The sequence below is a fragment of the Mesoplodon densirostris genome, chromosome 3 (assembly GCF_025265405.1).
Source record: "Mesoplodon densirostris isolate mMesDen1 chromosome 3, mMesDen1 primary haplotype, whole genome shotgun sequence".
Taxonomy (NCBI): Eukaryota; Metazoa; Chordata; class Mammalia; order Artiodactyla; family Ziphiidae; genus Mesoplodon; species Mesoplodon densirostris.
In genome coordinates, this window is record NC_082663.1 from 16,825,484 (window position 1) to 16,842,515 (window position 17,032).

A 17,032-nucleotide genomic window follows, 5' to 3' on the forward strand; every position below is an offset into this window, starting at 1 on the left:
TTAAAAGTAGAAAGTATTTGAAGATTTACCCATTCATTCAAAAGATATTTATTTGAAGAAGTACAAGAAAGGAAAAAGAAATATGTAAAAGAGAGGAAATAGCAAGACCTGAGAATTATTTAGACATGATTTAGTTAGGAAAACAAGTAGGCAAAAAAGAAAAAGGAAGTGTTTGCAAGGTAATACTGATTGATGCTCAGAGAGTTTAAAATCAGAGGTCAGAGTAAAATTATAAGCAATTAAAGTCTTCAGGGAAAACATGGGTGTGATCAGTCTTGAAGGATAAGTAACAGGAGAGATGTGCATTAGAGATTATCTAGAAAGTATAAAATTTAGTAATTTCAGATGAGAGAGAGACAGATATCTTAGCTCTGGTTTGTGAAGTGTGGTGGCATATTTTAGAACTATTATTTTGGTATTAGACTAGTAAGAGAGGAACAAAGAGAGAGGCTTCATGTTGAGAATATAGGTAGGAGACAGACAGAAGTTCCCTCTTTCACTCCCACGTTAATGCCCCAGTCAACATTACTACCCCTACACAGTGTTACACTAGAGTAGAAGAACTTACTTTAAAATAAAGTATTCTTTGATATGGAATGAATATTGATTCAATCATATCATCAACTAAACTAATGAGAGAATGCTTGAGAGAGAGATTAGAGGTGGTTAGTGGGAAAAAATGCAACCCACAGTGCACTTCTGCATAGGTTGGTTTTCAAAGATTAATAGACAAAAAGAATGCCAAGGAGGGTTTACCCAAAACAAATTTTCCAATTTTCAGATATCATAGAGGTAATAACCTCTTCTGGCCACTGAAAAACATCTCCTATATTATTTTCCTCAGTGTATAATAAACTGTAGATCCTGGCTTTGATTCATTCACTGCGTAAAGATGAATTCTATGGAAATTTGTTTCTAAAAGAGATCCATCATACTGTGAAAATAGCATGGATCAATAGTAAGAATAAACACAGGATTGGAAACCAAGTAAACGTGATGTTCATCACAGATAAAACCACTTATTAACCCTATGACCCTAAGGAATGTGTCACCTCTCTGAGCTTTCTTTGTTAGCATAATGGAGATACCACCTACATCATAATTTTATTTTGACAATAAAGTGAGGTAATATATGAAAGTATTTTATGCTTGAATATCAAGTGATATGCCTCAGTCGATAACTGTTATTTGCCTTAATGTCTCTTAAGATGGTTTTCTCTCTTTTTTTTTTCTTACTTGGAAAACATGGGTCTATTTTGTTGAGACACTTCAAAAATAGTAAATTTTTTTTTCATTTCTTTGTTTGTCTTTTTCTTCTGGCAAAGTATCTGAACACAGTGGGATCTGAATAAGGGTTACTACTGAATGAACAAGAGTCTCCATACAAATAGCATGAACTGCTGTCCATTTCTAAAAAAAAGAAATCTGTCAGAAAACTAAATTATTTTTAATTTCCTTCTCCATGCACATGAGTCAACTTTCATTTGGAAAGTTTATGAGAATAAAGTTATTCCACCTGAATAGCATAGGTGTATGACTTTGCCTCATAAGCGAATGAATAAACTAACCAGGCATTCAACAAATATAAAGAAGAACCTGTTAATACCTAATGTAAAATTAAGTAAGGCATTTCATTGTAGCCTTTACCTCTTTTGTAAATATTTTGGTGGAAATAATCAGCCCAATAAGTTATATGCTTTACTTACCAAGAGAAGTATGTTTTCATATAGAGATTATGATGTTATAGATTCCTAACATTATCCTTTATACATATTCTTAATATTATGTTTGAAATTTGTTATAATAACTCAGGAAATAAACTTTTTTTTTACAGTGTGTACGTAGTTTGTGTTTTCCTTTCATTGAGAGATATCTAAACATTGCAAAAAGGACAAATAAATGTACATTTTTTGCAGTATTTCATTTAACTTATAGTTCTCAAACTAATTTTAAGTTATAATACAATTTTCATTTTTAACGCCCAATTTTTTTAGACCTCATGTTGAATCTAAGAAAAAGAGCCACTCCATAGTACATCTAGCTGATGCTTTAGACGAATCTACAACATATGTGACCAAAAGGGTTAGTATGAGGGTGGAAATAGTGAGGCAGATTCAAGGGCTACTCTAATATGATGATTACAGCACATTATAACCCGACCACTACTATAATCTCACCACATCCTCCATGAAGTAGGTGTCAAGATAATATCCATTGGGCTGGTCAAAATGTTCGCTTGGGTTTTTCTTAAGGGAAACACCCAAATGGACTTTTTGGCCAACCCAATATACTAAATGCTACTTAGAAAATTATATGATCAATGATCAGTAAGATGTTACCTATGGGGGATTGATAATCTCCTGGCTATAGACCAGAGGAAGTGCAATTAAGCTTGTGCCAGCTCAGATTTGTCCACTAGTCCTTTAGAGCCCTGTAATTTGACAATTCCATATTCAAACCCTGACTAATTTCACGCTGGCAGAGAAATGAGTCCTTTTAACACAGGAGATCTTGCGAAGTTGCCACTATAGTTTATAAACCTGGGTTACAATTTTTATTCCTACAACTACTGTCTGTTCTGTCATTCAATGTATGCACCATTTCATATTTCTAGTAAATATGTTTTAGTGCAATGGGCAAAGTGAAAAGAAAATGCATTACATTGAAATAAAATGAAAATTTATTGTTAAAATTAGAATTTGTGAGCAAATAGGCAGACAAGTTATGATCACAGGAAGCAGTCAATCTCAGTAATGATTACCTCTATTCAAGTATTTTCTTCAACAGAAGCTACTTTAAACAAATTACCCAGTTCATCATTTGACACTCAATTTCCCTTTGATTATATAGGCATAGATTCAAGATAATTATCAGTCATGTTAAAGTACATTAGAAAAGTTATTTTTCACTTTGATAACAAAATTTCAGTCCTCAGAAGCACTTATTATTTTCATTATAATTTGTCCATTTCACCATAAAAATTAATTTAAAACTTATGTAATGGAAATCTATTTTTACAGTGATTTATTTTGAGAAACATCACTTGGCTAAAAGTGTAGATGTCGGGCTTCCCTGGTTGCGCAGTGGTTGAGGGTCTGCCTGCTGATGCAGGGGACATGGGTTCATGCCCCAGTCCAGGGAGATCCCACATGCCACGGAGCAACTGATCCCGTGAGCCATGGCCGCTGAGCCTGTGCGTCCAGAGCCTGAGCTCCGCAACGGGAGAGGCCACAACAGTGAGAGGCCCACGTATCGCAAAAAAAAAAAAAAAAAAAAAAAAAAAAGTGTAGATGTCTTTCAGTTGTCACACTTTTGATACTTGTACATAGAGAATGTGAGTGGTTAAGCAAATTTATTTGAGATTTTGCCTCCAAAACAGTTTTTGTAAGTTTTATTGACTATGATCAATAGATGGGATAAAGTTTAATCAATATACACCCTTTGGGATATTACAGCAGCTTGGCGTCATCTTTAATTTAACAAAAAGTCACACACCTGTTGTATAGCTCAGATTCATTAAAAAAAGTTTAAGATTCCCTTAGCTCATTTTGGGGATGTAATTTATTCCACAAGTCATGCATCCAGAAAATAATCTTTCTCAAAAAAATAGAACATAGGGATCATTTGTCACTTGATAGTGTATTGTGCTTAATAAAATGGGCAGCACACATAGCACATAGATATTTTGGAAAGCTTTTTAACTTCCTGAACCAAAACCTCGATCCAAAGAAACAAAAGCACATAAAGAAGTAAAATCGCTACACAAGAAAATATGTTTCTGCCTGTTATTTATGACTCTTAGTACTTAAGGTTTTAAAAATTCCAGTAATCTTGAGTTTTGGAAATGCTATTGACCATTTTAAGTATTTTTAAAAATTTCTTTGAAAAATTTACATGAAAGCTATTTGGATGTTTTAGTCTCCTGTCAGTAGACTAAAAGATGTTACTAAGCCTGGATTTAGGCATTCATTCCAGGGCTAAATGAGTTACACATGCTCACCCTGAAAATAGGTTCTCCTTCTCGTGTCAGGACTCTGATTTGGGGTGGTTACCGTCACATACTAGGCCATTAGGTAAATTTGAGCCCCAAATGTAAAAATGTTCAGGGGTCTTCTGTATCTTTATTGAAACATGGTAAAAATGACCACATTCTATCCAATCTCTATGGTTAGTTAGCTGTGTGATTGGGATCCAGTCACTCAGGCATCTTAGTCTATGATATCTTCATCTCTGTAAGAACAGGATTGTCTCGGTAATCTTTAGGTCCCTTCACATTCTCAAATGCCATAGTCACATGATGTTTAACAGTAAACAGTACTGTTTACAAACAGTAAAGTAATGGTCAATCTAAATGTGCTAACTTTGTTATCTGCAATGTGATTGATAAATGACAAAACACAAGTCAAAGACAGACTTCCCGTTTTAAATGGAAGCCTGCTTTCTAGCTGAACTCAGTTTGCATAAAATGTCCTTAATGAGTTATCTCCTTTGTATCAGAAGACTATGACAGTTTTGATGAGGGTATATTAAGGCTTTCTATTAAAGTTCCAATTAAGATATTCTTGACTTTCACTAAGCTAAACTTTTATAAGTCAATTTGGTCTACAGAATAAAATCTCAGTTTAATATGAATATATTTTGAAACATATTTTCTGAGTATTCTTGTCTTTCTTTTCAGAAGTTTGAATCCTGTATTTAAACTTTCTTAATCAAAATTTTTAACTTTCTTTTTCAAGTTTACCATGACCTTGTCATTATTTTGAAATATCTATTTTTTGCTGTTATTACATTCCAAATTAATGAGATATTCCTAACTGCCATCTCATCATGAGCTATGTGAAAATTTCAGAAATGTGTAAGAAAACAACACACTAATAAGGATGCCGTGAATATACTGGAATCATTTATTCTCTGAGGCTACAATTAAACTCAAAACAAGATGAGTAATGACTTCTAATTCTCTGCAACTATTCTTTATTTTTTAAAAAAATATTTTAGAAAGATTTTTTTTTAAATTTAACCAATATTTCCAAACCTGATCACAATTTTATTTCTTATGTTAGCATATATATTGGCTATTGTTTCCTAAATAATGTCAAGGTAAGCATTTGAAAAAAAAATATGCAAGATTTTTAATATTTCTTTCTGATGGCTTTAAAGTTTCTATACAAAGAAAATATTAAAATATTTACCAATAAGTAAATGTATAGATAAATTCAGTTTATAAATCAGAGTAGAAAAGAAGTAAAGATAGGGGGATATACTTACTCATATAAATTCATACTAAGGCTCTTCATCCTATGAGAATTATTAATTGTGGGCTTCAATAATTTCTTTATGTTGCACTAAAAAAGTGGCATAAGTCTTTGACTTTACAATATGGAGAAACTCTAAAATAAAGAACAGGTTTTTTCGTGAGATGCTAGAGTTAAAAATGGAATTCTCTTCAGCATCTCTTTTTCCCAGAATATGAAACACATCTGAACATGGGAAACATTCGTTTCCTACTTTGTGATATCAGACTTCTGTAAATGCAGTTTACTACTATTATTAGTTGAAATATACAAGAGGCAGATTTAGGGGCTTTAAAAAAGCAGGGATTTTGTAGTAAAGCAAAACTGGGTTTAACTTCTGGATCTGCCACTTTATCACTATGTAAATTTGGCCAAATTACCTGTCTGTACCTTAGCTTCTTCATCTATAGAATGGGACTAATATTGCAGACTTATTAGGGTTGTTACAAGTGTTTGGGGCATGCTGTTACAAAACCCTGGCCCACAGATAACAAGCAGCAAATGGTCACTGTTTTTAATAGCCACATTTTCAGAAAACTCTCCTGCTTCTTGTGTCCATCATAGGACTGCTCATCTGTCAGTAGCTACTCAGCAAATTCCTGAATTCCATTTCCAGTATGCCAGCAAGTGAGCACAGCCAGTTTAAATCAAGGTTTCTTCACTACTGGTAAATAGCCTGGTTCTGATTTTATTTTTAAGAAAGTTGATGATGATATTGCTGTAAATTGCATATCCTTGTTTTGAGTTAAAAAAGACAAAAGCTAGACATGATATGCTCTTAGAAATATGAAGAATCTTACTAATAGTTTAGAAAATGGAAATACAAAAGACAAGTCAGAAAGCTTTTCACAAATGCCTGTGAGACTCAAACTCCCTTTCATTATCAATTCTACCGACTTGGAGTTAATTGCATTTCAGGGCACATGGCAAGGTACATCTCTCAATGTGCACCTCCTTAATTAGTACAAATATTTGGTCCCTGGGGAAGGTGGAAGTATGAACATTACTTTTGTATTTGTTAATGTTTTCTGCTTTATTCACTGTTTGCACCTAGAGGCCCATGTAAATGACACACTTTTGTTAAAATCAAGAAAAAATATTACATAAGTTATGCCCCCAAACACCAGCTATGGAGTCTGATTATTTTAAGGCAGCTTTGGAAGGATTCATTTTAGTTGTCTAACCAAAACAAAGCAGAAAGGATAATGTACATGCTAATGGATTTGTGCTTCTCAATATTTGCATGTAAAGACAATATACCCGTCACTTTTGCAGAGCAACAACTGGGCGAATGTGTGTAACATAGCTGGTGTTCAATTAAATGCTCCCAATGATATAGAGCAATTACCGAGGCAATTAACAATATAATGGAACCATTATATATAAACATATTTTTTGTAGTTTTTTACTAAATGAAACGTATGTTGAAACATTCACATGAATACACATATATGTGAAACATACATGCTGGTATGCATTTCCCAAAAATATGTTTTCAAAATTTCTTTCCATGAGTATAATTAGCACCCCCATTTTACCAATGTACTACCCTGTTTGGTGTACTCTGGGTGAGGGTTTTAAAAACTTAGCACCACTGATATTCCGGACCAGATAATTCTCTGTTGTGGGGACTCAGTTTTGAGTTGTAGGATGTTCAGAACCATCCCTGACCTCTGCCTACAAATGATGGTAGCATTCCACATGCAGTTGTGACAGCCAAACACGTCTTCAGACATTGTCAAATGTCCCCCGGTAGGGGGGAATTTGCCCTTGGGTGACCACTGTTTTATGTGGAATAGGTGTTTTTGTTTGTTTGTTTGTTTGTTTGTTGTTGTTTTTGGTATGTTGGGATATATAGAGCAACATTGAAACAAGTTTGTCCCTGACCTCAATTTTTCCTCCTTTGGCCTACCTTTTTGGAACATATATTCCACCCTTTACAGCATTCTGAAATTTCATTATTATTTATTTTGAAATGCAATCTTCCTATCACTGTTTCTTATTAAACTCACTTATGCATCTGTGATTTATCTTTTCCCCCCACTGACACTGCTGTCAGGATAAATTTCCAAGATGTCATCTTGGAAAGCCTTTTCCAAGTGCAAAGCCTTTTCATGATCTCTCTACAGCATCTTTTTACAACCTCATTATTTGCTATTCCCGCACAGGTAAACTAAGCTCCTTGTGTACACAACAAACTGCAGTTATGTTCTCTATTCTTCACCTGTCTAATCCTTAACCTGGGTTTTGAGCTTCAATTCAATCTTCCTCAACTCACTCCCTCCGGAAGATGTCAGGCATACTTATTCCCTACATATGTATGAGACTTTTATCACCCTTATCAAAGGATATAAATTTTTTTCTTTCCACTGGACTTCAAGCTGCTCTGTGTGTGTGCATGTGTTTAATTTCTTTATCCTGAGGAATATCATAATATTTGCATATAATAAGGTGCTTTAAATATCACTTTTAAAAATCAATGTACCTCCCACCTCCTTTAATTAAAAATATAGAATGCATCATTAATATCAAGTTTTAGATTTTTTTTAAAAAGTCTCATCAATGTTTATCAAATATTTCCACATCAAACTCACAACATGAAATATTTTTACTATCAAAAGCTGTTGGACCCTTTTGGTAAATGGCCACATTTATAAATATCTTTATAATGTTAACTTTCAATGTAGACACATTTTCCTTATTAAGTGTCAAAAATGCTATTAAAATATGGCATTCTATGGAATGATGAAGCATCGTGGTCTTTTCTGTGCTTGGACAAGTAAGCATATCAACTTCTGCTTGCATCACTTAATTAAAGATCAATTTTCACAACTGGGTTTATGCCTATTATATTGTATACTTTATCTATCCTGCTTCAAGCAATGCCCAACTCTTGCTCTTAGTGTGACAGAAGGGTTCTCAACTAACAAGGTAATGTTATTGCATTCACAGTTGAAGCAGAATTGTTTCATATATACCTCTGTGCTTGGAAAATTGTTTCTTTCCAGGCATGAGTGCTGTGGCCATTTTTTAAAAACTTAAGAACAATCATGCTTATATAAAAGGAAATGGAAACACTTTACATAGATATCAAGGAGAATACTTATCATATTAGCTTTTGTTAAAATAGATGAGAACTAAAGAAAGTGAGAAGACAAACTTCAGAAAAAGCAGAAATATTTGTTTCAGAGTTCAGACTTTCTAGGGCCTTAGGATTATCTGAGGGTATAAATACAGTGTAGCTAAAGAGTTTTATACATTATGCAATTCTTTGATTTTGTCATAATTGAGACATAAACAAACAAACAAACAAACAAAAACCCAAACACCCTTCTTATTATGCAAGGAAACCTTTAATTATCTCTGCATGACATATGACAATAATAAAATATTAGTCAGTGAGCACTTACTGACTATGCTAAGTACTTTCTGTCAGTCTAATTTAATTCCCTCAATATATGTATGCAACATTATTATTCCTTGTTCATATATTTGCTATCAAAACTCAACAAGGTTGAATGACTGTATAAGATGACACAGTTAGTAAATCAAATCACCAGAATTCCCACATTGGTCTTCCTGTCTTCAGAAGTGAGCCTCTAACTTGCCTTGGACAAGTTAGAATTTATTGAATGACTATTAGGTGCAGGCCACTCTGCTTAACACTTAAAGCACATAGCTTGAAACACTCTCACAGTAACTCTGAGAGATAGATATCTGTGGTGTTCTTTCACAAATAAGGATAAGTAATTTCCTAAAGGCTTATAGCCATGGTGGCAGAACAAGGAGTCAGAGCTGAATGTTTATTCCCAAACCCTCATTTTTTTGTGTGTGTGTATTTATACTTCCTATTGCTAAGATACCAAAGATTCTCTTCTTTGTGATTAAATATTTCTCTCTAAATATTTCCAGTCAATTATGCTCCCATCTATTAAGTCAAATGGAAAAAAAAAAAACCTCATCTGTGTAGTCACCAGTATATTCATGGAGATAGTTACATGTATGCTAAACTTGACAGAAACCCATCTGTTATTTATTCAGTTAAAGAATCAGCTAAGATTATAGTTGAATTATATTAATAGAAAATAACATGGCTGGGATGTGTGGCTGTGACAGTTTGTCTTTGTGGCTTCAGGAGAAGAGGCTCTCTGATTAAAGATGCCAAAAATGTGAAGTGACTAGATGGGAGCCAAGAGATAAAACTAGGGAATGGGCGCTTGCAAAATATTGGTTCCCAGGGTGGAGGTCTAGCCTGAGATCCTGTGGTGGGAACTCTGAGTCCAAACCAATGGACTAAGAGAGAACCTCAGATGCCAGGGAATATTAATTGGATTGAGGCCTCCCAGAAGTCCTCATCTCAGCACCAAGACCCGGCTTTATCAAACTGCCTAGAAAATCCAGTGCTGGACGTCTCAGGCCAAACAACCAGTAAGACAGGAATACAGCACCACCCATCAAAAAAAAAAAGTTACAGACAAAGGAAAAAGGTAAAAACCTCCAAGACCAAATAAATGAAGATAAAATAGGCAACCTACCTGAAAAAGAATTCATAGTAATGATAGTAAAGATGATCCAAAATCTCAGAAACAGAATAGAGAAAATACAAGAAACATTTAACAAGCATCTAGAATAACTAAAGAGCAAACAAAGTGATGAACAACACAATTACTGAAATTAAAAATACTCTAGAAAGAATCAATATCAGAATAACTGAGGCAGAAGAACGGAAAAGTGAACTGGAAGATAAAATGGTGGAAATAACTGTCAGGGAGCAGAATAAAGAACAATGAATGAAAAGAATTGAGGACAGTCACAGAGACCTCTGGGACAAAATTAAATGCACCAACATGCAAATTATAGGGATCCAAGAAGAAGTAGAGAAAAAGAAAGAGTTTGAGAAAATATTTGAAGAGATTATAGTGGAAAACTTTCCTAACATGGGAAAATAAATGGTCAATCAAGTCCAGGAAGCACAGAAGGTACAATACAGAATAAACCCAAAGAGAAACACGTTGAGACCCATATTAATCAAAGAATCAAAAATTAAATACAAAGAAAAAATATTAAAAGCAGTAATGGGAAAAGCAACAAATAACATATATGGGAATCCCCATAAGGTTAACAGCTGATTTTTCAGCAGTAATTCTGCAATCCAGAAGGGAGTGGCAGGACATATTTAAAGTGATGAAAGGGAAAAACCTAAACCAAGATTAATATACCCAGCAAGGATCTCATTCAGATTTGGTGGAGAAATTAAAACCTTTAGATAAACAAAAGTTAAGAGAATTCTGCACCACCAAACCAGCTTCACAACAAATGCTAAAGGAACTTCTCTAGTCAGGAAACACAAGAGCAGGAAAAGACCTACAATAACAAACCAAAAACAATTAAGAAAATGGTAATAGGAACATATATCTCAATAATAACTTTAAATATAAATGGACTAAATGCTCCAACCAAAAGACATAGACTGGATGAATGGATACAAAACAAGACCCAAATATATGCTATCTACAACAGACCCACTTCAGACGTAGAGACCCACACAGACTGAAAGTGAGGGTGTGGAAAAAGATATTGAATGCAAATGGAAATCAACATAAAGCTGGAGTATCAATTCTCATATCAGACAAAATAGACTTTAAAATAAAGACTATTATAAGAGACAAAGAAAGTCACTACATAATGATCAAGGGATCAACCTAAGAAGAAGATATAACAATTGTAAATATTTATGCACCAAACATAGGAGCACCTCAATACATATGGCAAATGCTAACAGCCATAAAAGAGAAAATTGACATTAACACAATAACAGTAGGGAGCTTCAACATCCCACTTTAAACAATGGACATATCAGCCAAAATGAAAATAAATAAGGAAACACAAGCTTTAAATGACACATTAAGAAAGATAGACTTAACTGCTATTTATAGGACATTGCATCCAGAAACAACTGAATACACTTTATTCTCAAGTGCTCATAGAACATTCTCCAGGGTAGATCATGTCTTGGGCCACAAATCAAGCCTCAGTAAATTTAAGAAAATTGAAATCTTATCAAGTATCATTTCTGACCACAGCACTATGAGACTAAATATCAGTTACAGGAAAAAAAAAACTGTAAAAACACAAACACATGGAGGCTAAACAATACATTACTAAATAACAAAGAGATCACTGAAGAAATTAAAGAGAAAATAAGAACATACCTAGAAACAAATGGCAATGAAAGCATGACAACCCAAAACCTATGGGATGTAGCAAAAGGAGTTCTAAGAGGGATGTTTATAGCAATACAATCCTATCTCAAGAAACAAGAAAAATCTCAAACAAACCACCTAAATTTAAACCTAAAGTATTTAGAGAAAGAAGAACAAAAAAACCCCAAAGTTAGCAGAGGAAAGAAATCATAAGATCAGATCAGAGATAAATGAAAATGAAATAAAGGAAACAATAGCAAAGATCAATGAAACGTGGTTCTTTGAGAAGATAAACAAAATTGATAAACCATTAGCCAGACTCATCAAGAAAAAAAGGGAGAAGACACAAATCAACAGAATGAGAAATGAAAAAGGAGAAGTAACTGACACTGCAGAAATACAAAGGATCATGAGACATTACTACAAGCAACTATATCCCAATAAAATGGACACACTGAAAGAAATGGACACATTATTAGAAAAGGAAAACCTTCTGAGACTGAACCAGGAAGAAATAGAAAATATAAACAGACTGACCACAAGCACTGAAATTGAAATTGTGATTAAAAATCTTCCAACAAACAAAAGCCCAGGAACAGCTGGCATCACAGGTGAATTTTCTTAAACATTTAGAGAAGAGCGAACACCTATCCCTCTCAAACTCTTCCAAAATATAGCAGAGGGAGGAACACTCCCAAACTCATTCTACGAGGCAACATCACCCTGACACCAAAACCAGACAAAGACGTCACAAAAAAAGAAAACTACAAGTCAGTATCTCTGATGAACATAGATGCAAAAACCCTCAACAAAATATGAGCTAACAGAATCCGACAGCACTTTAAAAGAATCATACATCATGATCAAGTGGGGTTTACCCCAGGAATGCAAGGATTCTTCAATATATGCAAGTCAGTTAATGTGATATACTATATTAATAAATTGAAGGTTTAAAACCATATGATCATCTCAATAGATGAAAAAAAAAACTTTTGACAAAATTCAATACCCATTTATGATTAAGACACTCCAGAAAGTAGGCATAGAGGAAATCTACCTCAACATAATAAAGGAAATATATGACAAACCCACAGCCAACAATGTTCTTCATGTTGAAAAACTAAAACCATTTCCTCTAAGATCAGGAAAAAGACAAGGTTGCCTACTCTCACCACTATTACTCAACATAGTTTTGGAAGTTGTAGCCACAGCAGTCAGAGAAGAAAAAGAAATAAAAGGAAACCAAATCATAAAAGAAGAAGTAAAATTGTCACTGTTTGAAAATGACATGATAAGATACCTACAGAATCCTAAAGATGCTACCAGAAAACTACTAGAGCTAATCAATGGATTTGGTAGAGTGTCAGGATACAAAATTAATGTACCAAAATCTCTTGCATTCCTATACACTAATGATGAAATATCTGAAAGAGAAATTATGGAAATACTCCCATTTACCATTGCAACAAAAATAATAAAATACCTAGGAATAAACCTACCTAGGGAGACAAAAACCTGTCGGCAGAAAACTATAAGATACTGATGAAAGAAATTAAAGATGATACAAACAGATGGAGAGATATACAATGTTCTTGGATTGGAAAAATCAAGATTTTGAAAATGACTATACTATCCAAAGCAATCTACAGATTCAATGCAATGCCTATCAAACTACCAAAGGCATTTTTTATAGAACTAGAAGGAAAAATGTCATAGTTTGTATGGAAAGACAAAAGACCCCATATAGCCAAAGCAATCTTGAGAAAGAAAAAACAGAGCTGAAGGAATCAGGCTCCCTGTCTTCAGATTATACTACAAAGCTACAGTAATCAAGACAGTATGGTACTGGCACAAAAACAGAAATATAGATCAATGGAACAGGATAGAAAGCCCAGAGATACACCCACACACATATGGTCATCTTATCTTTGATAAAGGAGGCAAGAGTATAAAATCGAGAAAAGACAGCCTCTTCAATAAGTGGTGCTGGGAGAATTGGACAGCTACATGTAAAAGAGAGAAATTAGAACACTCACTAACATCACACACAAAACTAAACTCAAAATGGATTAAAGTCCTAAATGTAAGGCCAGACAATAAAAAACTCTTACTGGAAAACATAGACAGAATACTCTATGTTATAAATCACAGCATGATCCTTTTTGACCCACCTCCTAGAGAAATAGTAATAAAAATAAATATATACAATTGGGACCTAATGAAACAAAAGCTTTTGCACAGCAAAGGAAACCATAAACAAGATGAAAAGACAACCCTCAGAATGGGAGAAAATATTTGCAAATGAAGTAAGTGACAAAGGACTAATCTCCAAATACGCAAGTGGCTCAGGCAGCTCAATATCAAAACAACAAACAACCCAATCCAAAAATGGGCAGAAGACCTAAATAGACATTTCTCCAAAGAAGATATACAAATTGCCAACAAACACATGAAAAGATGCCCAACACCACTCATTATTAGAGAAATGCAAATCAAAACTACAATGAGGTATCACTTCACACCAGTCAGAATGGCCATCATCAAAATATCTAGAAACAATAAATGCTGGAGAGGATGTGGAGAAAAGGGACCCCTCTTGCACTGTTGGTGGGAATGTAAATTGATACAACCACTGGAGAACAGTATGGAGGTTCCTTAAAAAAACTAAAAAATAGAGCTACCATATGACACAGCAATCCCACTACTGGGCATATACCCTGAGAAAACCATAATTCAAAAAGTGTCATGTACCACAATGTTCATTGCAGCTCTATTTACAATAGTCAGGACATGGAAGCAACCTAAGTGTCCATCTACAGATGAATGGATAAAGAGGATGTGGCACATATATACAGTGGAGTATTACTCAGCCATAAAAAGAAACAAAACTGAGTTTTTTGTAGTGAGGTGGATGGACCTATAGTCTGTCATACAGAGTGAAGTAAGTCAGAAAGAGTAAAACAATTACTATATGCTAACACATATATATGGAATCTAAAAAAAAAAAAAAAAAAAAAAAACAGGTTCGATGAACCTAGGGGAAGGACAGGAATAAAGAGGCAGAATGGACTTGATGACATGTGGAGGGGGAAGGGTAAGTTCAGACGAAGTGAGAGAGTGGCATTGACATATATACACTACCAAATGTAAAATAGATAGCTAGTGGGAAGCAGCTGCATAGCACGGGGAGATCAGCTGGTTGCTTTGTGATCACCTAGAGGGGTGGGGTAAGGAGGGTGGGAGGGAGACAGAAGAGGGAGGGGTTATGGGGATATACATATGCATATAGCCAATTCACTTTTTTATACTGCAGAAACTAACACACCATTGTAAAGCAATTATACTCCAATAAAGTTGTTAAAAAATAATACAATGGTATATATGGAAAAAAAAGAAAATAACATAGAAAAGAAATATTTTAAATATTATTTAATTCATTTTAAATTACTGTGAGAGTCAATAAAATCTGTATATGTCTAAAAGGTGGAAGTATACCATACCTTACTAAGCTGTTAGCACTGTCGGGATCTTGTGCCAAAACTGTGCCAACAACAGTCCCAATCTTGGCATTTTCATAGACTTCCATGACATAGGAAGGCATGGAAAATAGCGGTGGTTCATCTACATCCCCAACAATGATCTTCAGCATGGTAGCATCTTTAAAAGGACCCAAGTGAGAAAAGCGAAAATCAAGATGTGTATTGGCTCCTTCTATGTTGAGGGTATATGACTTCTTTTTCTCATAGTTCAGTGGCTGTGGGAAAAAAAATAAAGTTTCCAATATTATGACTACCATCACTTGTCAAACAAATATTTTCTTTTCCTTTTTTTGAAACAGACAAACAAACATGAGTAAGTTTAGGTCAATCTACTTCCATTTATAAACAAACTATGAAGTTTATCTTAACAGTAACACCTAAAGCAGAAATCATGGAAACTCAAGTCTAAATCAATTGTGATTTTTCAGAGCCATAAATGCGATGATAACTAGCAACAAAAGGAAATTTCCCACAGTCAAACAAATATTGATTTTTGCAGACTCATTCTTAGTCCCTTCTGGTAACTTCTTTCTATCTCCTCTACAACTTAAATTATTAATTTTTAAAATATTTGCTACTAATTTGCTAAATTTAAAAAATACATTTTTTATTTTGCATTTAAACAATTTATCTCTCATCATTGATTTGTATCTATTATCTTATTTTCACCTTGCTGGTTTTAAACTTGGTATCTTATTTTAAAATTGGATAAATGTTTACATTTTCAGTTCAACAATATTTTCTTGAAATTTTAGCAAAAGATTTTATACAGACTTTTTAATTTTTGTTGTTTTAATTGTATTTTTTTTACTTTCTTTTTTGCTGCTAATACCATTTCATGTATTAGTTTTGTTTCTTCATTCCCTTTATTATGTTTTGATCAACTTTATTTTTTATTACAGTATTCTGTTCATTTTTAACATTTACATTTTAGCTTTGAATTTACATTAATAGTTTTTCATAATTTTTTATTTTTTTCTTATTTTTTAAATCACCTAGCCAATTTTTTTTTCTATTAATCATATATGTCAGGAATCATTAATTTGGCTTAGCATACAATAATGAATAAGAATAAAGTCAGTCTAGTGTTTTGTCCCAGGGAATACACAGTCTATTATAAGATTTATAGACATTTATAGCACTGTACATTTAGTGTTATGAGACATAGTAGGTATTATGAAAATAATAAGGATACAAACATAGATACAGAAGTGTGTGAGCAGGTAGGTAATATTTGCAAGGGGAAGTACCTTTTTAGGTAAGAACTGAAGGTTTTGAAAGTGTTAAACATGACGCACATAGGCTCTGTGACCTAAAATGAGCTTAGATTTAGGATTAGCAACATCAAAAGTCTCCATGTTGATGCTAGTGCAGGTGATACAGATATCAGCCTTTATTTTGAGCATTGTGAATTACCTATAGATTACCACCTATGAAAAGAAACAATAGATACTTTTTCATCCCTATTTCTTTCACTGATTTTTCAGTAGCCTGCTTCAATCTTGCAGCCTTCTTTCTTAGCAGGATCAGAGTATGATCGTTCCCTATGGAGGAACTCAGATATGTTCCTTTACCCTAAAAGCCAAGGGGAATTTGTAGAGTATCCTTAATGGGATCTTATAAACAGAAGATCAGTCCTACTGATGATTATTTCCCCTATTTTTTTCTGAATTGCCTTAGAAAATTGGCCTTCCCAGAGACTGGAGATTGCATAGAAGGAAAAACAACCATTTAATTTCCAAACCAGATACTAAGAACCTAGAATACTTCTCAGGGACATGGATGAGACTGGGTCATTACAATATTTTACAAGTGTTTATAAGACAAAATACAATTTTAAATAATTTTAAAACTAAAATTCTTAAATATGAACCATATATACAATACATATACATTTATATATGGTACAGATATTATGTATTTTAGATTTTTTACTTTAAAGAAGGTCTAATTGATCTGAAGTTTATAACCCACCAAGTGGGATTCATTTTCTTCT

At 33.7% G+C, this 17,032-nt stretch overlaps 1 protein-coding gene across 2 annotated transcripts in view; it reads right to left on the reverse strand.

Annotated features, from left to right (window-relative positions):
• CDH18 (cadherin 18) overlaps positions 1 to 17,032 on the reverse strand; it is a 333,943-nt gene that overhangs the window by 78,942 nt on the left and 237,969 nt on the right. For both annotated transcript variants that reach the window (XM_060091599.1, XM_060091600.1), the window contains one exon: positions 14,998 to 15,251. In XM_060091599.1, coding sequence (XP_059947582.1) covers positions 14,998 to 15,251 — 254 coding nt within the window. The remainder of the gene's footprint in view (positions 1 to 14,997; positions 15,252 to 17,032) is intronic.